General features: G+C 36.8%; 1 protein-coding gene across 3 annotated transcripts in view; it reads right to left on the bottom strand.

Moving 5' to 3' along the window:
* LOC109433068 (facilitated trehalose transporter Tret1) overlaps nucleotides 1-22,972 on the bottom strand; it is a 151,220-nt gene that overhangs the window by 1,397 nt on the left and 126,851 nt on the right. For all 3 annotated transcript variants that reach the window (XM_062851205.1, XM_019709455.3, XM_062851204.1), the window contains 3 exons: nucleotides 6,963-7,195; nucleotides 6,763-6,893; nucleotides 6,496-6,688 (listed from right to left, as the gene is read on the bottom strand). In XM_062851205.1, the coding sequence (XP_062707189.1) occupies nucleotides 6,496-6,688; nucleotides 6,763-6,893; nucleotides 6,963-7,195 (557 nt within the window). The remainder of the gene's footprint in view (nucleotides 1-6,495; nucleotides 6,689-6,762; nucleotides 6,894-6,962; nucleotides 7,196-22,972) is intronic.

The raw sequence follows: 22,972 nt of genomic DNA, 5'->3' as shown, positions 1-22,972 counted from the left end.
TGAGATGTTTTTTCTTCCTTTCTCTGGTTCAGACAACAACGGAATATGACGAAAATAACCGCCACATTTAGGGCGGTGTTGCTATATTGCCTTATCGCGATGAGACGAAGGCAATTTGACAGGGAAGTAGTAGGCACTAACCTACGAACATGGACATCACATTGGGAGAGTGCTGATTGGGAATTTGTAAATTGTGCCGACATTTGTCGTTACGAAAACCGCATTGATTCTGAAAGAATGTTGCCTTATCTTAACAGCTATACGGAAATAATAACTTTGAATTGCTCATGTTCTTTTTTTTTTCTCATTTTTTTTGCTATCAATGCGGAACAATTTCGGTTCTCTTGACCCATTCCACAGTGGGAAAAAATGGTATAAAACGCGAATAAATTCAATATCTCTGCTCGGAGTGGATGGATTCGAATGAATTTTTGACACAAACTCTAAAAATCTCTACAGTTTCAGATAAGGAGGGTGTCATTCGCCGCACGATGCTGGACATCAGTGTACTTAGCTCGTTTTACCCCACTCTCTCTATCACACACCTTTTTGAGGAAATCCTCATCTATTTCCGACTGGCACTCAAAATAAATGACTTCTCTCTCTCTCTTCATGGCGTAACGTCCTCACTGGGACAAAGCCTGCTTCTCAGCTTAGTGTTCTACATATGAGCACTTCCACAGTTATTAACTGAGAGCTTCCTCTGCCAATGACCATTTTGCATGCGTATATCGTGTGGCAGGCACGAAGATACTCTATGCCCAAGGAAGTCAAGGAAATTTCCTTTACGAAAAGATCCTGGACCGACCGGGAATCGAACCCGTCACCCTCAGCATGGTCATGCTGAATACCCGTGCGTTTACCGCCTCGGCTATATGGGCCCTTATAGCCCTTATGACTTATTTAACTCGTATTTGTGTAAAAACTACCTTAGTATCGGGGATTTAACATAGGGTTGGTCCTGCTCTTATCGATTGCGTTTTACTCCGGGCGGAGATATATGTGAAATTTCAAAGAAATAGGGGATGTCGGGGTTATTTGAAGATATTTCAATTCTCAACGCCGTGCGGTCAGCCAAATCAGCTCCATTCGATACTACGGAAGTTTTTACACACACAACGACTTAAATAAATCATTTATTTTGCACTTCGGGAATGTTCGAAAAAGGTGAAAAAGTGAGAGAGTGGGGCAAAACGAGCTAAATACATTGACTTCCAGCATCGTGCAGCGAATGACGCTCTCCTTATCTGCATCTATAGAGAATTTTACAGTTTGTGTCAAAAATTCATTCAAATCCATTCACTCCGAACAGAGAATTTTTTATACCTATTTTTTCCCAATGTGACATTCTCCCCCGCCTCGAAGGGGTGAGAATGGGTCAATTTTAAAACACTTGTTGTTGAAGGAAAAATGACGAACTCCAAATATTTTTTTATCATTTGTGCATGCATATCCAAAGATCATATTCTAGTGATCAAAAGACTTTTTCATGCAAAGGAACAAAAGTTATTGAACAATGAATATGGAAGTATGCATTTCTGGACCAATTCCTACCCCCAACGACGGTACGAATTGTACTTCACAGAAACTTTTTCATGAAAATCTTGCCTGAATTGTCCCTGGAGTAACTCCACGAATTTCAAGACAAATTTCTCTAGATATTAATTCAGAAATCTCTCTAGGGATTTAAAAAAAAATACTACAGAGATTCTTTCTGATATCCTTCCGGAGATTTATCAGAAAACCTTCAAAAGATCCTTCAGTCATTTTTCAGAGAATTTCTACGGAAATGTATCAGTGGATTCCTCCCGAAATTTTCTCTAGAAGTTCATTCAAGGTTTCTTTCAATTTTTTTCAAAGATTTTTGCTGAAAATTTCTTAATGAATTGCTTGAGAATTGCTCCAGAAACACATCTTGCATATTCAGTAATTCTTGTATGAATTTCATTTAGAAACTCCGCCACGGAGTAAATGCTATTATTTTCCAAAATTTCTCCAAGGACTCCATAAAAAAAACCTCACAAATTCTTCTTAGTTTTGTTTTTCAGAAGTTCTCAAGAAATACCAGCAAAAGTGTTTCCACAGATTTCTTCAAAAATTCACATAGGAGTTTCCACACGGATTCTTGCACAAAAATCCTCCGAGACTTTATTTGGAAATTTTCTTCAGGGATTGCTTCAAAACATCTTTCAGATATTCCTTTACAAATCTTGTCTAGATTGCTTCAGACATTCTACCGAAAATTTCTCGAAGGGTTTCTTCAGGTTGCTTTATAAATTATTCGAAGAATGCCGTCAGAAATTGCTTCAGAGTGAACAATGTCTCTAGTGATTCTTCCAGAAAATAAAAAAAAAATGCTTTTAGAAAATCTTTTACACATGCCATCGAAAATTCCACCAGCGTTTCCTTAAAAAAAAACTCTAGAGATTACTTTCCAGTGATTCTTTCAGAACATTTTACACCGATTGCTTCAGAAATTGCTCCAGGAATTTATCCTAGGGTTCTTTCACAAATTCTTCCAAAATTTCGTCTGCAATTTTTCTTCAGGAATTCAAACATTTATTCCTTCGCGAACTTCTTCCGGGATCCTTTCAGGATTTTCTCCAGAGATTTTCACAAATTTTTGATTTTGACCTGAATAACATGTTTCGTCATCTTAAATCGATGTAAACATGATTTGAAAGGTGATTCGTGTTAATTCGCCATATAGTGAATTTGGGTTTTTGATTTTTTTTATTTTTATTTTTGAACATCCCTGTACTTTCCCTATTTTTCTGGAAGCTTGGTTGGGATACCGATTTATTAAGAAGAAACATTTTTTTAGATTTTATGGTTTTTGCTAAACTAATTAAATTTTTATTTTTTTTTCCAAGGGGCATTTTTTGTCCGTGCTACTTTGGAAATAGTTATAGCACAGACAAACAGACGCAACATTCTTCAAAACGGCTTGGCACATGCATTTAACGATAAATTCAAATTTCATTTGATTTTCGCGATAATTCCACCAGAGGCGCTAGTGTTCGATCGCTTTGACGTTTGCCAGTGTACACGTTGCTGAATGATGCAAACGAAAATTACAGTCGATTTGTGTAGTAGTGTATTTATTTTTTTTCTACTACATCTCTAACAAAATTGTCACACAACTGTTTAAAAAAAATCAATCCTATTCCTAAAAACTAGTTTATTAAAATCGAAAACGTCACACACTTGATTAAACAATCTACATCAAAAACCCAACGGGTTTAACAGTCCGTAGTTAGTGCGGTGACCAGGAATCCACAACAGTTGCCGATTTCGGAGCTGACGAGTAGGCGCGTAGAGTCTTACGTTTTCGAGAAGGGAGGTGCAATCGATATTGCCCTTGATGACATCAAAAATGAAAAGTATTTGCAATGTATACACGCTTTTAATTACAGAAAAAAAAACATTTCAAGATATACAGTACTTTGTTTAATGTTTTCGATTGTTATTGTTGATTTTTGCAAAGTTTTCGGCATTTTCTATCTTTATTATTGCTACTATTATTGGGTATACGATTATTGCTTCGACATGCCAACGTTTCTACATATATTTTATCTTCTTCAAGGATTTAGAGGCTTCGTTTTGTTGTTTGTGGGCGTGTCTTGCTTGCAGACACTTAGCATCTTGAATATTGCATATAAGTATGATAAATTTTGTTTGAAGAAGATTTTTGGTATCAAATTATGGTTGCCCGAAAATTCAAAATTTCGTTCCCAATTTTTCCTCCTTTATAAAATGTTAGGCTATAATATTGAAAATAACGATTTTGCTACTTTAAATGTTTCATTATTATTTTAGTAACACCATTGTCCATGATAAAAGCCCAACATTCCACCCAAAAAAACCTTTTGATGACCAATTAGACTTGTATATGATTGTTCTAAGAATCTCTTCTAGCCTGTTTGACTAAAAAAATGTTATTTGGGCATAGTGCCCGAAAACAGAGTGAGCAAAACCAAGAGTGACTAAAAATATTGACCAATCATATGTTAGAAGCTCAACTCAATAACTTAACTGTAAACATAATATGACGCTTTAAGGACATGTACTGGCCAAAGCCTTATACTGACCATAACAGAACAGTCACTCCCTAAGAGTCTATAGGCTAAGACAAAGAACAACCAGTAGTTTGTAAGCATAATAAGATTTAAAAATGTACAATCACACTAAACAAAACATCAATACTACAGTTTTCCTTGTAGAGAGCGCCAAACCCGGTGTCGAAACATCGGACAAAATTAAATAGTATGTTCCAATAAAACAAGACTGCAAAGCCGAAACTATCTCTGATTGGAAATTACTATCAAATCCAATAAGGAGTACTACAAATAAATTTTCGATCACAGTCTTGAAGTGTAGAATTCTGTTTCCGTCTAGTCCACGTCTATTTTGGGCACAACCTGACGGTACACCTTCTACGTGACACTAGGGTACAAAGGATGGCCAAAAATTATGATTTGATCGTAGAGGTTTATTCTAAACGTCGGTCAAATTCCTTGCAATCCAAATCATATCATGCATTCAAAGTACGATTGTGCAGAAAGTTTTGAATTGAGATGGATGTAGCTTTAGAATAACGAACTAAATATTTCAATTCATCAGATCATAATACGCCCACACATGAAGAAATCTTTCTCAGTGGTTGTGAAAAATGATGTTTCGTATGCAGAAAATCCACACACACCTTTACTTGCAATCTCCCTTGACGAAGGAAACTGGTTGTTTACAATTTACCGACGGGAAGAAAGAATCACTTTGAATTGCATTGAACAGCTTTGAAGTACGACAAAGCTTTTGTGGGGTGTTAATGGAAAGTTGGTTTAGCAAGTGAACCTGGTGCAGTGAAAATTGAGCGGTAATGAAGAACCATTCGGCTAGCTGCTGCTTTGGTGCGATTGCCTTCGTCGTACGCAAAATGAGAAAAACTGTCAACCCGTAAGAGAAGTGAAATTGAAATGTGATTTTTTTTCTTGCTCAAAGCGCGAAGCACTTAGCGAAATAGGTTGAGCATGAAAATAGTGTATTTCTGTACTCAAGAAAGGCATTAACGAGCTCATTCTTTTTCTTTTCTCTAGACATACTGTAGCCACTTTATGAAATATCTCAATTTTAAATAACACAGCGTAACAAAAATTAACTATTAGTCTGTCACAAGTGTAAACTTATGCGTCTCTGACAGATTTTGGGACGCTGAATCTGAATCCGGGCTCAGATTTGCTCCAGATTGTCACAATTTTGAACTATACTTCAATTTATAGGGCAAAATATGCGATTTTGGGCTTTTTTTATTGCAAGCCATTAAGCATGGAAATATTTTTTTCAAGCAATCAAAAGGTAAATTGGAGATTTAACATGTACATCAACGACTCAAACAAAATATTTCGTTTTACAAAGTCGATTTATGTTAGGTATGATATTTCCCATACAAGTCACCCTCCAAAAGTTGCATGCAAGTTTACTTACTAACATAAAATGCTGAAATCTATCAAATTTGATTTGGTAAGATGAAATATTTTGAATGAGTAGTTAATTTAGATGTTAATTGACCAATTTACCCTTTCATTGCCTATAAAAATATTTCCACGCTTAATGGCTTGCAGTAAATAAAAAGCCCTAAATCGCATATTTTGCCCTATATATAAAAAAAGACACTACACCGTCTTCAGCCAGAGGTTGTGCAGATTGAACAAGCACTAACATTAGACAATGGACCTCACACGAAACACCCAGTGGCCCAGTGGAGAAATTCCCGCTTTACGAAAAATTTTCCCCGACTGGAGCGAGAATCGAACCCACTCTCCGAGGTTTACGAAACAACTAGAGGACTGACGGCAACGAAGCTCACTTGATAAATTGAGGTACAGCTCAAAATTGTAACATGCTGGAGCAAATCTGAGCCCGGATTCGGATTCAGCGACCCAAAATGTGTCAGAGATACACACATTTGCTCTTGGAACAAAAAAATGTTGCGCTGTGTAACCAGCTTCTCAGGTGAAAAACAAGAGTTGCAAAAACAATTATGTATAAAATTTATGGTTTTACCAGAAGCAGATCATTGAAACCCTAATTTTACTCTGAAAAATACTGTAGACGTCCAGCCAATTAACATAATTTCGTTCTCATTGCACTTTGTTGGAGAATCTACAGAATCTGTAGCACAGGTAAATTAGGATTTTACTAATTTATGTGGGTTGGCTCTTTTCGGTGACAAAAGAAAAGCAGCACAAATCGCGTTACGCGTTTCGGCTTACTACTCTTCAGCCCTCTTCAGACGCAACATGCTGAATGGTACCATCAGCTCGGTCTGTCACAAATAAACTGAAGAGTAGTAAGCCGAAACGCGTAACACGAGTCATGCTGCTTTTCTTATGCCACTGAAAAGAGCCAACCCACATAAATTAGTAATATTCCACGGTGATCAATGCGGATCAGTGCAAATTAAGATTTTGGTTAGAAATAACATCAAATACTTACATCTTTCTTTTCCTTGGTAAACAGATATTGCGGAGATTCGGGTAGGAACATACACCCAACAGAGTATAAAATGCAGCACGCTAACGCGATGTAAGAAACTGTATAGTATTCTAAATAGTAACATAGGATAAAACCTAACAGTATGCCTATATTGCAAGTGATGGATAAAACGGCTCCCAGACTTCCACGAATTCTGTTGATGAGACGAGAAATTGTGAGCAGTTTAGTATCAAATTGCAACGGTTCACATGTTCACGGAATACTCACTTATCCTCAGAGATTTCCGACACAAATAGGGGTATGACGGACAAAGTGCCTCCTCCGGCGAAACCGCCCAGGATCCTAAACGTATAGATCATGTTGAGGTTAGAGGCGAAGATCACGACGACCCAGCTGGCCTGTTGATAGAAAAAAGAAAGATGTTAGCAAACTTCTCAGAAATGTCCTCACAGGTTGAGGCCACCTACCAGCTGCGTTACGCCGATGAGCATAAGGGCGGCCTTCCGGCCGGCGATTTCGGCTACCCAGCCGCAGATGAGCACGGCGAGGACGCATCCTACCGTTCCGATCGAGCCGATCCAGCCGGCTTCGGAGGGGGTGATCGTACCGGAACTGAGCGGTGTGGCGGGGGACAGCAGCAGTTCCAAGTTTGGTGACAGCCAGCCGATGGACAAACCGTATATGAGTGTGGCGAGGTTTGCTGTGGAGGGGGAAAGAGAGAAAATGAAAGTTTTGGCATTAATTCGCAATTTGGCAACATACAGTGAACAGAGCGATTGTGAGGCAGTTTGCCGCGAAGTCAATGAGTATATGGGACTGGGATGGTGCGAAACAGCACACAACATTAGTATGCTGTAAGCGTTAGTTTTACTGTCTGGCTGACTTCGGTTAGTTTGTTCGGAATAAATAGTTTTGCAAACATTGAGTTCATTCAGTGATGGTATGACATCTGCGATAGCAGAAGAGAATCAAGACAAGGAAAAAAACATTAAAATCTATACAGTTGAGGTAGCCAACGTGATATTTCTCTCACTACGAGTCCACTGTGGTTTTTCAGTTTACATCGCCTAATAAAATAGGTGGTATTAGACAGGTACAGGAGATAGAAAAAATGATCGGAACAGGCAAAATTTTCACTTTTCAAAAAATTGTCACATTTCTATGACTTCTGGAAAATTACATCGAAAAATCTCAAATTTCTACTGTAAGTTGATCAACCTATCAGCCTATCAGTGATCCAAATGAGAAATATCGGTCTATTCTACACGAAGTTGGAAAGATTCTAGAAAAATGTTATGTCTCCGGATTCAATGACCCGGATACAATGAAATTTTGAGCATTTATGACTAATAAAATGAGCCAAGAAAAGCTTTTAACATAATTTAAAATTCTGAACACAAAAAAATATTACAATTTCATTATTTTCTAATATAACTCCAAATCATCCAAAATTTCAGCATCGTTTCAAAATTCGAGATGCTAATTACAAATCATTTAAATTTCCCCTAACTGACTAGACATGATTATATTTTGAAGGAAAGTAAGAAAATAACTGATAATAAATTATTAAAAAAAATAACGAAATGCATATTACAAGTAAACCAATTTTCTAAAAAAAATCATATAATAAATTAAATCGCTATAACTTTATTTCCTATAAATAATATTAAGTTAACGCAAACGTTTCTCAAACTTATTATATAAGCTATAAATGCTCAAAATTTAATTGCATTCGGTTCATTGAATGCAGCGATCACAAATTTGGACCCCCGAAACTCAACTTGCTAATCAACTTACAGTGAAAACTAGAGAATATTTCATGCATTTTTAGAAAAGGTACAGCCAATTGAGCATTTTCTGGGAAGTGAAAATTAGCATCTTTTCTTAGACAAATGATGCCATACATTTTATGAGCTCCCGAGCAGAAGTCAAGTACTGACGATCAAAATGTGATATTGATTTGTTTGAGATAAGAGGTAAAAGTACTGAAAATAATAGCAAAAATTTGTTCTTGAACCATCTGACCAATAGCAAAATTTGATATTTGAAGATCAATCAAATAGCTCACTGCCATTGGTTAGATCTTACCAAGAGCTAAATGTGCTATGATGATGATGTTCCAGGAGTAAAATAGAGATATTATTTTCAGTACTTTTACCTCTTGTCTCAAACAAACAAATATCACTTTTTGATCTCCGTATCAAAATATGCTATTATTGAGCTATTTTACTCTGCTAACTCAGGATGTATGTACTAACTATTGGTTGTTACTCCGGCAAATATTTGTTTGGATCTAAGTGAACGATCTTGATAGTGCACAGCAAATAATTTTGTAATTTCCAGGCGTGTAATTTCTGGCGATGTACCCATTTTCAAACGTAATCTCACTCGGATACATCATTTTCCAACAATCATCACACTCACCATGTACACCCTGGTTGGCACCGCAAAGTGTCAACAAACCCATTGCATCGGATACTTAGAAGCAGTATCATGTTAATCACCTTCCTTCTAACTCGGTGAAATAGTCGAGAGGCAAGCGATGTGCCTGACAATCAGCGGATCAGGGTACGAATCCATGCCAATATTTTACTTATATATGAATCATCTATCGTTGCGGTTCTAGCGATTGCTAGACTCACTTTCAAGCTTCGGCGGCTAATTTGCTGTGTGGAAATGTTGTAATTTGTACATCACTTTTACGGCGCGACTGATGTGCAGCGGAAGTGAAGTGCCCGAGCAGAAGGGCATACCTTACAAATAGGGTCAAGTGGGGTAAGATACCATTTTTCAAACTTTCATCGTTTTCAATGATAAATAGCTTCATTTACTAGGCTTTCAAAGAGTTAACAGCAACTAGACAATATTTGCTCAATACTTAAGCAAAAATATTTACTAAACTAATGAATTTTCATCGATTTATAGCGATTTCAAAAACTGGCTCGTAAAACGGAAGTGGTGCAAAAAGGCCATCTGCCGTGGGGTAAGATGCCACTTCATGAAAACGTTCAAAAATTACGTCCATCATTTTTAGGGTATTTCTGACTCCCTTTGCTCCTTTGGTCCGCTTTTTTCGTATGCTCAATACATAGAGTGTCACCCCTCTCCCCGCTAAACGATGGTCGTCATATTTGAATGACCCCTAACATGAAAAGTGTTGACATCAACAACCATGCGCCTCCATGGGTGCCTCAATCTCCTTGGAAACACATGGCTGGTAATAAAATCACCCAAAAACCTTAATTGCAAGCACGAAAAACCGGAAGTTGCCAGTTTTCATTGGGAAATCGAAAGATTTTCCATGGGTGTGGCGGCCTAGCTTCTAGAAGAATGTTTTTTGTAAACATATCTTGACACCATTCACCTATAGTAAAGTTCAAATCACATGGAGGAATGATTTTATGAGTTAGGCCATTTTACCCCATCTTGGCATTTTGGGCTTTGTTCCCCTACCATGCGAAGAGCAACATGTGCTCTAATACCTACAATTGTTATTGTTGCCCTATTCAACGAAATGTTATGAGATCATCACAATAACAGTTGGAGATATTTGAGCAGAGTTTGGTATTGATGTAGTATTTGATGGTTTAGCAGTGAAAATAATCGAAGAACAAGATTTGCTATTGCAACATGAAGTCATTGAACAAATGAAACATTTAATAACAAGAAATGTTATTAGTTTGTTTTTCAATAATTTTGGGATAACAAATACAGCACATGAAATTTTAGGTATGCATTCATTATTGAAATAACAAGACTTGTTATTTTCTAGGTGTTATTTATACAAAATTTTGGTATTCGTTTTTGTTATTTTGTCTCTTATTACCACCCAATGAAGGGCATATTTAGGTATGGTAGTATTTAAGATAAACACCTTGATATGTTATTCTCTTGTTATTTTCTTCTGCTCGGGATATCACAAGATTTTTTTTGCTGTGTACCGTCGTTGGGGTGAGAATGGATCAAAAGTACCTACTTTTACATTCATTGTTCATCCTTATTAACTTTAATTGGCTTTTTTAGGTGACGTATCCATTTTCGAACGTAATCTCACTCGGCAATATCCTTTTCCAAAAATTTCACCGCCATTATCGGAAAACTAGGCGCTGATTGGGGATCAAATCAATATTGGTATTGGTTGTATCGATGCAGATGGCAATTTCCCTGAACATAGCCCACATCATATTCCAAGCTTGAAGATACACGTCAACGAGCCTTTGTGGGCCATATTTACCCCAACAATTTACAACTACTTACCATAATAAACCTTATTTTTCAACATCGCTGTAATATGTAGTGACTACTGTATTAGTCACAGAAGACACCTCAAAACTACGCTCGTTTCTAGTCGCTTCTCTTTCGATGATGGTATTTGTAGGTTAAAAAATAAAGAACCATTGAAACTTCTATTATCACCAATTATAATCAATCAAAAGATAAGCTTTTACACCATTTCCCTTCAACTCAACAAGCGACCCTTCATCCTTGTCCGTTGGTCAAACAGAACACGCTCAGAAAATTGCACACGAGCTGACCGAACGAGTACCATCAGAACTCTTACGCAGTCTCCCAGAACAATATGGACATACTGATCGGGATTGATCACCGTGGAATTTTACTAATTTATGTGGGTTGGCTCTTTTCGGTGACATAAGAAAAAGCAGCATAATTCGCGTTACGCGTTTCGGCTAACTACTCTTCAGCCCTCTTCAGACGCCTAAAACATTTATTGAGACATTACAATTTTCTTAATTAAGTTAACACATACAAAACGTTTATACAATACACTTACAACATGCTGAATGTGACCATCAGCTCGGTCTGTCACAGATAAACTAAATCAAATTTTCCCAGACCTCCCAATAAATCTTACACCCTATTCGACACCCATTCTGTTCGGTTCGTTTTCGACGTCATTCGTTCTCTCTCTCGTTCGAGCTCGGGTTTCTCCACGTAGTCGGGCCAATAGTCCATTGTACGTCGTGTTGAAATTCCCGCACTCTCGCTGGAGATTTACCGTCTGCTGTTCGCCTAGCTTTTTAATATGGAATACCTCCGCGATCATCCTGGTATCTGGGTGTTCGATTCGTTCCAAAATCGTTGTGTTATCGAAATCGAACACATGCCCTTCCTCGATCGTGTGTACTGCAAGGCCAGATTTGGGAACTCTCTTTTTACTGTCGTTCTTGTGTTCCGCAATTCGTACCTCCAGCATTCGTTTAGTTTGTTTATAAACAGAGTGAGGAAAAAACGAGTTCACAAACACTATAACACAATGGAAGAAAGAACGACGTCGGACCAACCCCAAAAATATGCATCCGCCCCCTACATACCATGTCTGAACGAGAAGCTGAGAAAAATCGAGAAGTTGAAAAATATTTTTTCAAAAGTTGGTATAATTTGTAATTTTTCAAAAGTTTTTTTTCGTTTGTTCCTTATTTATTTTTGCCCCCCCCCATCCTCGTACCCGATGAGAGGTCTCGGACATAAAAGAAAAATAATATTTGCATCGGCCTAACCGTTCCAAAATGAATTTATCAGTGAGTTCACATGAGTTAAGTAAAACCCGCTTGAAAGTATAGTGAATCTCCAATGAAAAGTTATTGGAAATTTCGCACTGTATCGTATTATAAATTATATATGGTTTTCAATTGGATTTTACTGCAGTCGAAAGTATGCAAAATAGAAGCATGTAGTTGTCACCCATCACTAACGAACCATGCATGAGTGTGATGATGGAATTAATATTCTGTGAAATCAGTTGTTTCTTCTATATCAAGCGAACCATTTGGTGGTCTACGATGGCCCGGAGTCGAACCAAATTTTTAAATTTATCTGAATATATAATAATAATAACAAAAACTAGTAAAGTTGTACTAAAAAAAATATTTTAAATTCATATGATTTGGCAGTGAAAAATTTCACGTTTATTTTATTGGATTTTTTCAGTACCGTGATTTCGGGTGAAATTGATCACTTTTCGTAGTTTTTGGCGAATAGTTTTTGAACACTTATCGATATGGTTAAATTTATTGCTTTAAAACAAGTACGGCCATGGTTTTCATCAGTCAACGAGGTTAAAAATTCTACTGCAAATCATTTTATTTCCAAAAATATTATTTGAAGTAAAAAATCAGAAATATTAATTTCGGGGTGAAATTGATCAGTCAGTGAAATGTTTTTGTATGTGCTGAAAATTTTTTTCTCCTTCTGAATTAACCACTCCGGAATGCGAAAGCTATGCCAAATTTCTATAAGTGTACTATATTTTTAATTATTAAAGTTTTAAGTTTATTAAATCTTAAGAAAACGCCTGATAGTATGCAATTTCCGTACTAAATATGTTATATTTTCCGAAAAAGTACAATTTTTTGCATTAATTTCAATATTTATAGAACTTTTGATGACAAAATCAGGCTTAGTGAAAACTTGGCAGCTAGAAACATTCATTCGAATATTAAATACATTAGTGATACAGTTATGGTAACAAAAGTTTGATAGTGTCTTTGAAATTCGCCTGACAGGCAGTTTCGAAAAACATTGAATTTTATACAAAAATATGGGACTAATTGACTGTAAAACATGTAAACTCATCATTCTCTAGAGCCAGATGATGAACATTTTTTACAAATTGTTTTAAGTTTAAAGCGTTATTTTTAACAAATATAAAGAGTCCTCTTGTTGATCAATTTCATCCGAAATCACGGTAGGTATTATCTGAAACCTAGGGTTTAGAAATCGGACGCAAATTGGCGGAGATATGGGCCTAAAACAATGACATGTTTTTGAGGGGGTTCCCCCAAGCTTTTGATCGGGAGTGTATAGGAAAAAAAAAAGTCAGTGAGTAATTCCGGTAATAAACATTTAGGATATTCCAGGCGAACTTTGAGAACCTCAGAGAGAAATTTAGCGAGGAATTGCATACTTTCAGGCGTTTTCTTAAGATTTAATAAACTTAAAACTATAATAATTAAAAATTTAGTAGACTTGTAGAAATTTGGCATAGCTTTTCGCATTCCGGAGTGGTAAATTCAGAAGGAAAAAATATTTTCGGCACATACAAAAACATTTCACTGACTGATCAATTTCACCCCGAAATTGAAATTTCTGATTTTTTACTTCAAATGATACTTTTTTGTAATAAAATGATTTGCAGTAGAATTTTTAACCTCGTTGACTGATGAAAACCATGGCCGTACTTGTTTTAAAGCATTAAATTTAACCATATCGATAAGTGTTTAAAAACTATTCGCCAAAAACTACGAAAAGTGATCAATTTCACCCGAAATCACGGTAAGTCGAAGAAACTTTGAACATAATTTAAAAGAAACTTTTTTGAAAACTTTTGTGTGTAAACTTAATCCAAAGTTGTCAAATTTTCTAAAAAATGAATATAAACTTACGGCAGTGTCGCTGGAAATTGGGTCGACCAAATTTTAAGATGAGAGCGGTAATATAACCCATTTTTTATTAGCTTTCATCTGCTTTTTACAGAACTTAGCTAAAAAATCTAGAGAAAATGTTATTAAGTAAATTAACTCTTCATGTCATCGATCAAAAGTTTGGGGACACCCCTCAAAATGATATATCGGCCTAAAGTTTGGGGTCACTATTTATCGTAAAACATGGAAAAGTGATTTGTTGATACAAAGTTTTTTGAAAAAGTTTCTCTTAAATCATGTTCAAAGTTTCTTTGACTTATTATCTTTTGAATGAGACCTAGGGGTTTGAGATCGGACGCAAATTGGCGAAGATATGGGCCTAAAAATATGACATGTTTTTGATAGGGTGACCCCAAACTTGTGATCGGGAGTGTATGTCCAAGTTCTGCTTAGGATTTCTTCAGAATTCCTCATGAAGTTATTCCAAAAACCCTGCAAAAAATCTAGCAACAATTTCGGGAGCGACCAATAACGAAATGTCAAAAAGATCATCCGAAATCTCGGGGCAATTTTTAGTAAGGCAGATCGTTGTAAGAAATGCGGTTAACAACTGCGATCAAAAGCCTGGAAAAATCTCTGAAAGGAATCATGGGAAGAACTCTAAGAGAAGTATCAGCAATTACTCCTGCAGAAATCCTGCAGAAGGTTTTCCGGAAAAAAATAGGAGAACGTCCTAGGTGAATTTAGAAATACTCTGAGAGACATCATAGGACCAACAACAAAAAGAAAAATCAGGAAAAATCTCTGGTACCACTTATAAAGAAATCCCACAAGAACCTTCATGAAATATCCCATTTGAAACTTCTGTAGAAATGCAAAGAGAAACTTTAGAAAAAAGCTCATGGAGTTTTTTTTTTGAAGAAATTACATAAGAAACTTCAGACGAAATCATGGGAGGTACTCCTGTAGACAATTTGGGAAAAACTCTTAAGGAAATTCAAGAAAGAGCTCCTGGAGAAATTCAACGAACACATCTGTAAAAACTCAGGGAGAAATCATGAAAAGACCTCCTGGGGAGATCCCTAGACAAACACCGGGAGGAATAGTGGAAAATCCTCAAGAGGTATACCGATAGAAACTCCAGGAAAAATTCTTCGACAATGTCTGCGATACACTCTTAGAGAAACTCTAGTTGAGATCTCGCGGGATAGATTATGGTAGAAATCCCACGAAAATGCATTTAGACAAAACGCAGAAGAAACCCACCAGGGGAATCTGGGAGCAATACCGGGAAATCATCTGGAAGAAATCTTGGAATGAAAATCTGTTTCCACGAATCCTCGTGAAAAAGCTCCAGGAAAAGAAAAAAAACGGGGTGAACTCAGAAATCCTGGAAGATCCACAAGGAAGAAATCTGGGATTAATAATTCGAATCTTGGAAAAATGCTGGTAAAAATTTCTGGGCGGAACTGGAAAAGGAATTCTAAGAACAATTGCGTGAAAAAGTACAAGAGAAATAATATGAGAAATGTAGGGAAACATTCCAAGAGATATTTGTGGAAATGTTGCAGAAAGAAACCCTGAGGGATTATCTGAAAAAAACTCCTATAGCGGAGTATCTAGATGGATTTTATCTTCCAGATTCATCTGCTTTCACATGTTATCGGAATCGTCGACTTTCAGGAAATATCTGCAAGATCTAGGAGCCCTCCTCTTGTTCATCACGGTTATTCAGATTCCTTCTTTATTTTACTTGCTTTCCGAACAATCATCCGGAGCAATTTTTCAACGTCTTCACGGAACAAAGAGCTACCAAGAAAAACCTTCAGCATTGCGGGAAAAATATTTGTTTTGAGAGTCCTGACTATAAACCAACAATGTAAACTCAACTTTTGAGTAGTTTTTTAAAGCCTCAAAAAAAAAAGTAGATCCAAAAGTGGTAAAGTTTCCTATTTTTTATTCAACCGAATGTTTCATTTATTTTTCGGTGCAAACTTTCCCTGAGTGTTCAAAATATTCCCTGAGGATTCCCTGTTTTCCTTTTGGGGTATTTGGATAACCACTAACCAATATTCAATACTGGAATTTAAGCAATTTTCAACGACTTTCTATGATAATGATGAACCTGGGCTAGCTAGGGGAATATCTGTAAGTAAAAAGAAAATCGTGTTAAGTACTGTTCGTTTGAATTCCACTAAGACTCTAGTCGAGTCAAGTACAAGACACTGAAATACGTATCTGTCAAAGAATGCAAATTCTTAGAGGAATTCAGAGGAACAGTACTTAACACGATTTTCTTTTTGACTTTCTATGAATAAGCCGCTCCCTAACGATTCATAACCATAAGATGAAAGCTACGACGAAAAAATATAAACCATTCAGAGGTTACTCGAGTACAGTTTACTGAAAGAAATATACAGCATGGTCAAGGCTATCATTAATCATCATTAAAAGTAGCGATAACGCTGCAACAACAGATCTCAGCTTCATCGTGATAAGATGATGTTCTTGAAAGCTTGTGCAGTAATTCTGCGCATTTAGGTATGAATTGAAAAATAAAATCTTCATTCGTGCTAATGCGCTTAATTCCTCCGAGTATATAAGTTAAGTCAGAGTATAAAAAAAAAATCAGATGTTCTTCACGGACCATTTTCTTTTTGATAATCAAACAAAAGATGTTATCTTTACTAGAAATAACTTTAGAATAAAATTTTAAATACATGCTTAAATTTGATTTACCTACGAAAAACTTTTGGAATTGGTAAAAATCTAAAACAGTAAAGTAAATTAAGCATGTAGGGTATTGTACCATTTGGGCAGGTGTACCTATTTTGGGCACTTGCCGCTATAACCAAGCCAATTTCAAACCGATTGATTTGAATTTTTGTATAGAGTTAGGTACTGTACGTGCCCAGCTCTATACAAAAATTCAAATCAATCGGTTTGAAATTGGCTTAATTATAGCGACAAGTGCCCAAAATAGGTACACCTGCCCAAATAATACAAGACCCTATTGCATTTTAAGCCTACGTCAAGCACAAAACGCTATCGATATAAACCCCATCATAAAACATCATATTTCTGCCCCACTGAAAGGGACTATTGAGTGCAGGAAAAGAATGTAGTCCACATCAATAAAGGCGAAATTTATGAGCTAAAACTTTACATCTGCATGAACAGCGTTCGTGATTAATAATCCCTGAATAAATTCATCCCAAAGGAATCATAACCTATAATCGACAAATATTCCCATCTAAACTGGGTCACCCTTCCCCGCTCCCATACCGCACTAGCTGTTAGTAGGCCCTTTTTATTAACGAGAATCCGTTCAAGCAAATGCGTTCTAAATCAAGGCCCATTTTCCCATCATCATCGTTCTACACGGTTCGTTGCCAACATCATCTCCTCGGGTTGCAGTAGAGGAGGAGCCTATTGATTGCCATTAATCGGTTCGCGTGAATGCTCCTTGGCTTTACCACGGCAATCAACAACAACGACGCACGGGGGCGCGCGCGTTGAATGCTCTCGCCTTGCTATTTACAGAACGCTGCTGCTGCTTTTCCTTTACTCCTTGCGCCGCCGTGCCGTACAGGCGCTGTAATTTGGTCGCATTTTCATCGGAGCGTTCTCGTCGCACGAGATGCCGATGATGACGACGACGGCGACTACGCCCAGTGGGTACGTTGAACTATGCTCCGATTTTCCTTCGTTTTCATTTGCAGGTTTTGTTGGGGAGAGGGGTGCGGAACGCCTCGGGTGATAGCTAATTAATTGCATTTTGTTTTATGCATTGCCGGCATTGCCCGAAGGCCATACAAGCTTCCTTAATTCTGATTTTAACCCTAAAAGGGATACCTTCATGGCCTCAGTTTTGTCACCTCACTGAGTGTGTTCCATCAAAGGCGAGCTCTGAAAGGCGCCTGGGGTTAATAATGTGATATTCAGGATAGCTTGTAATCAAGAATCACTCTAACGTACTTAACCTGTTCAGTCACATCGACATCAGAATCAAAGAGACACAAAGGTCGAACGCCATTACGGCTTCGCCTTTCCGTGAAAAGAACAATAGATGTTTTACTCGGATTAACCGACTGGCCATATTGGTGACACCAACCCGCAATCACCTGAAGAGCGCTTTGCATCAGGTCGGAAAGGGAGCTGGCTGATGCACATATCGACTAATGATGTTTAGGTAGTCGTCAGTAATACCATAAGTAGGAAAATTGTCTCGATAGAGTGTCTGCTACGAGATTCCCAAAAGTAATGGTAAGACTCCCTTTTGGGGGCATCAACAAACACTAAATTTCATAATCGCTGCTTGACGCAACGTCGACAAGAGATGTCGGTTTTTGAGCATTTGGTGGATCCAATTGTAAATCATCGGAGATATACCCTCTCAAAAAACAGAACTAGCGGCAAACAATTTGTTGATTGATTGAACTAGCTGATTGGCACTTTCTTGAGCTCAGGTTTGCTTAAGAGTGGTTGATTTCACTCTTCTACAGCAAAAATGTTTGTTGGGCATGCCTCCACGTGGCTTCCAACATGGAATCGTAAGGCACGTCATCAAAAGCGCCCTCGATATCTAAGAAAACACTCAAGCATGATTGCTTTTAAGCGAATGCCGTAAACAACCTTGTGTAAAAGATTCACAGTGGACTTACCAGATTGGTAGACATGTTGATTCGCATGAATAGCCACGTTGGCCAGCTGAATATCACAGATGTGATGATCGGCAATCCGTTTAAAGCATTTCAGAAGAAAAGAGGTCAAACTGGTAGGTCTGAAACTCTTTACTTATCTATACAACGCATTATTTCTGAATAAAACTTACAGTAATATTCCGCCAAGATTTGGGAATATACCCCGTAGCAAAACTGCAAACATGTTTGAACATGTTTGCTTGAAGTAATCAAATCCCTTCTGAAGCAAAACAGGATAGATCCCATCTGCTCCAGGAGATTTGAATGAAGCAAAGCTATTTGGTGCCTACCAGTGAAGAGAATTGTCAGACAAAAGAGGCAGAAAACAAGCAACAAAGAAGGTGTGACGATTAGTCTTTGTCTCTACTGGTGACAGATAATGACATGATCTCGAATTTTTTTGTTGCAGACAAACCGGAATCTGAATTTGTTGCGTACTTTTCAACTCGTGAATAATCAATTATTACTAACCCAAAGTCGAAACTGTTTGATGATAGAGCTTTACCAGAGTTGCAGTGTTTACCGACTCGAAGTTACCGTTCGAAAATCGCAATGCAAGGCTTAAAAATCTCTAAACTCGTGGTGTACGATGTTGATCCCATTATTTTCAAGTTGGGACAAACTTATGTCGCATGGGTTGTTTTGTCGCAACAAATACAGGTTGCGACATTGTCATTATTGCTGCGCGATGGTTGAATTTTGATTCACTGGTGCCTACTTGATTAATTCTATTGTTATGCGTAATATTCCAAGCCGAAGCCAGAGAATCATAATTTAAGAAACGACATCAAGTCTACAATATCCACACATCCGGAGAAGTGCGCACTGAATAAGCGAAGAGCTTTCTGATATAGGCCTTGCGAGCCGTACTGAAAGCCTCCGATCTAGCCGAACGTCTTCTGTTCTTACTCTATCTACATTGTTACCTGAGCTTCGCCAGATCAGAGTTCCACGAAGGGGTTCCTCTTGTGATCTTCACAGACCGCAGAGGGCAAGCTTCTTCAAAAGCTTCAATGTTTAACCGTTATGTGGCCTACAGGGTACCCGGGTACCCAGCGCCCATTTAAAAAGCACGGTGTAGAAATAAGCAAAAACAATTGTCGGACACTTAACGATTAAGGACGCTGTTGTATCAGAATCATCTCAATCACTTGAACACATAAAATTTGACCAAAATCAAATCGGTGAAGAGATCCCAGTTAGATAACCGGAGGTTCCTGAAGCACAAGGTTTGCTAAGTAACTTTCAAATGTTCAAAGAAGATTAGCGTAGGTTAGATGAAGATTCTTCATCCAATACATGTCAATTGATCAATTCGTGACTAATTTTGGATAGCGCAAATCGCTATGTTTGGATGGTTGGACAATTATTTATGTTAAGTAATCCTAGATCCATAATATTTAAGTATTCTATCGTTCTGGGCCTTGCATGTTAATGTATGAGCTACTCCATATAATATGGTGAGCATTTGCAACACTGCCAACAATTAGCGGAAGGCCTTTTTATATACATCAAGAGCTTTTTCTGAAATCTTTGCAAACGCTTATCTTAGTGGAAAATCGTCCAAAAGTTTTATTAAAGAATTTTTCCCGGAATTTTCATTTACATCCCTCAATATTTTTCTATGAACTCCACCAAGGGTTTCCTGAGAAGTTTTTCTATGTAATTGTTCAGGTAGTTCTTTAAAAAAATCTCCTAGGATTCCTTCAAGATTTTTTTCTGGGATTTCTTCGGATATCCTTCCTTAGATTTCTTGGGATATTCACTCGGGAGCTTTCCCTAAGATTTCTACCGGGATGTTACTGAAAATTTCCTAAGATAAACATCAGGGTTTCTTCAGAAATTTCTTCTGGGTTTCCTTTTTGAAATTTATCTGAGAAGTAATTTTTATATCCTTTGGTTTCTCACATATTTTGGGGTTTTCTTCAGGAATTTCGTCAAGGGATTGCTTCAAAAGTTCTTTCATAAAGTTAAAAAAAATATATTCACAAATCCTATAGGAATTGCATTGTCAGTTCTCTCCAGAGTTTCTCTGAGAATTCTTTGAAAAATTCATTCAGTGGTTATTGCAGAAATTCATACAAGATTTTTTAAAAGAATTTGCTCATGCAGTTCCATTAGAAATATCTCCTCGAATGTATTTAGCAATCACTGCAGAATTTGCAGATATTCTTCCTGGGATTTTCCAGAAGTTCTAGCAGAAATTGCAATAAATAAAATACAGGAGGATTAATAGAGAAATCCCTGGTAAAATTTCTAAGAAATCGCTGGAGGATTATTTCAGAAAATCTAAAACAAACAAAAAAACTGGAGATGCTTTTGAAAGCTCTAAGAAGGAAATCTTGGAAATTGTTTGGAGAAATTCCTGGACAAAAATTCCTGAAGCAATTTCTGAAGTTATCTTTTGATCGATTCCTGTCATGGGGATTTTTTTTATTACCGTACGGGTTTGCGCCGAAGGGTCTAAGATATTCATGAAACTTTTTCCAAAGGCAGTGCTCATGGATATGTAGCACAGCATAGCATAGCATAGGCGATTGTACATATCGTGGGTGGCTATACAATGCTCAGCTTCATATGTTTTGAAAAATCTGGCACGTAGTGTCGCTAAAATATTGTTTGGGATTAACGCCTTTTTCTACGTGTTAGAGTTGATCGAAACAAGCATCACATTGTATACCTGGCCACGTCCTCATAATCGCTAGGAAAGGGTAGGAATGTTATTTTAACGTCTACGTCTTTGGGTACCCAAAGTATCTCCATAGACGTTAAGGAAAAGGAATTTGTGTTAGTAGGGTGGGATTGATGGATCGTTTACAGATCTGTTAAATGAACTTACCTTGATATTCCTGAAAGAAAGTATAGTAGTATACAAAAACAAAAATATAAATAACATACACAACTGCATATCACTACTGAAGATATTGAAGGGGCGGAAGGATTGAGGCAGTCAATTAATGTTTAATAAACACAAGATTGAAGAGGAAAAAAAATATACAAAAATAACAGAAATCGTTCGCAGTTAAAGTCAAAACATTAAAAAACAAACATAACAAAAACATATCATATTTCAATCCATGCTCCCACTTTAGCCAGGAAAATAGCAAAATTGAAACTTGATATGGTAGATCTTACGCCGTAACGCATTATTCCAAGGTGATCTACCCACGTTACGGGATAGGCAGGGCTCATGGATATATGAACAAAAAAAAAAATGAAGAAAAAAAACAGGGTCGCCTACTTTCCCGGAAAACTCAAGTGTTTTTTTTCCCCCTGGCACTACTTTCTTTGAAATCATAACTCAAGAACGAAGCGTCGTACAAACAAAGCTTTTTTTGTAGCAAATTTTCTCAGAAATCAAAAAAAAAATGAAATGGAAAAAGTTTTCCACAAAATATTCCACAGTTGAAAAAAATCGTAAAGAAAAGCCGGAAAAACTTTGCCCGAACTCGTGGAAAATTTTCAAAAAATATTTTTATGAAGGTTATTTTTTATAAGCTTTAATCGCTGAAATTTTTGGCATGCACTTTTTTTTCGAGTTATGGCCAATTTTGTTGAAAAATGTCCAAATGTGCCATATAAGCCTTGGTTTTAATCATAACTCAAGAACGAAGCATCGTTTTTTTTAATGAAAATAAATGCAAATTTTCTCATGCAAAAAGGAAGTGGAAAAACTTTTTCATAAAATTTTCCATCGTTGAGAAAATTCATAAAGAAAATCTGGAAAAACTATGCCCGAACTTACTAAAAAATTTCAAAAACATTTTTTGAGGAAGTTATTTCATATAAGCTTAAATGGTAATTTTTCACAAAATTGGCCATAACTCAGGAATGAAAAAAAAAAGTGCATTTCAAAAACTTCAGTAATCAAAGCTTTTAAAATCACCTTCTCAAAAATATTTTTTTGAAAATTTTCCGCGAGTTCGGGCATAGTTTTTCCGGCTTTTCTTCATGAATTTTCTCAACGATGGAAAATTTTGTGGGAAACTTTTTCCTCTTCATATTCTTTTGACTTCTGAGAAAACTTGCTTTAATTTCCATTAAAAATGTTGTTTTCAAGATGCTTTGTTCTTGAATTATGATTATCCAAAAAAAAGGCTTATAAGGCACATTTGGTAAACTCGAAAACGAAAAAAAAGTGCATTCCAAAAATTTCAGCGATTGAAGCTTATGAAATAACTTACTCAAAAATATTTTTTTGAAAATTTTTCACAAGTCCGGGCATAGTTTTTCCGACTTTACGTATTTTCTCAACTGTGAGAAATTTCTGGACGTATTGTTGGGAAATCCATAGCGGAATCTCTTAAAAATGTCTGAAGAAATCGCAGAGAAAGGTTCTAGTGAAGAAAGCTCAATAACCTTTTGAGGATTTTCTGAAGAAATGCTTGGAAG

Source organism: Aedes albopictus, chromosome 2, assembly GCF_035046485.1.
Source record: "Aedes albopictus strain Foshan chromosome 2, AalbF5, whole genome shotgun sequence".
NCBI lineage: Eukaryota > Metazoa > Arthropoda > Insecta > Diptera > Culicidae > Aedes > Aedes albopictus.
Note: the sequence above shows the minus strand (reverse complement) of the source record. Positions and strands in the feature narration are given on the sequence as shown.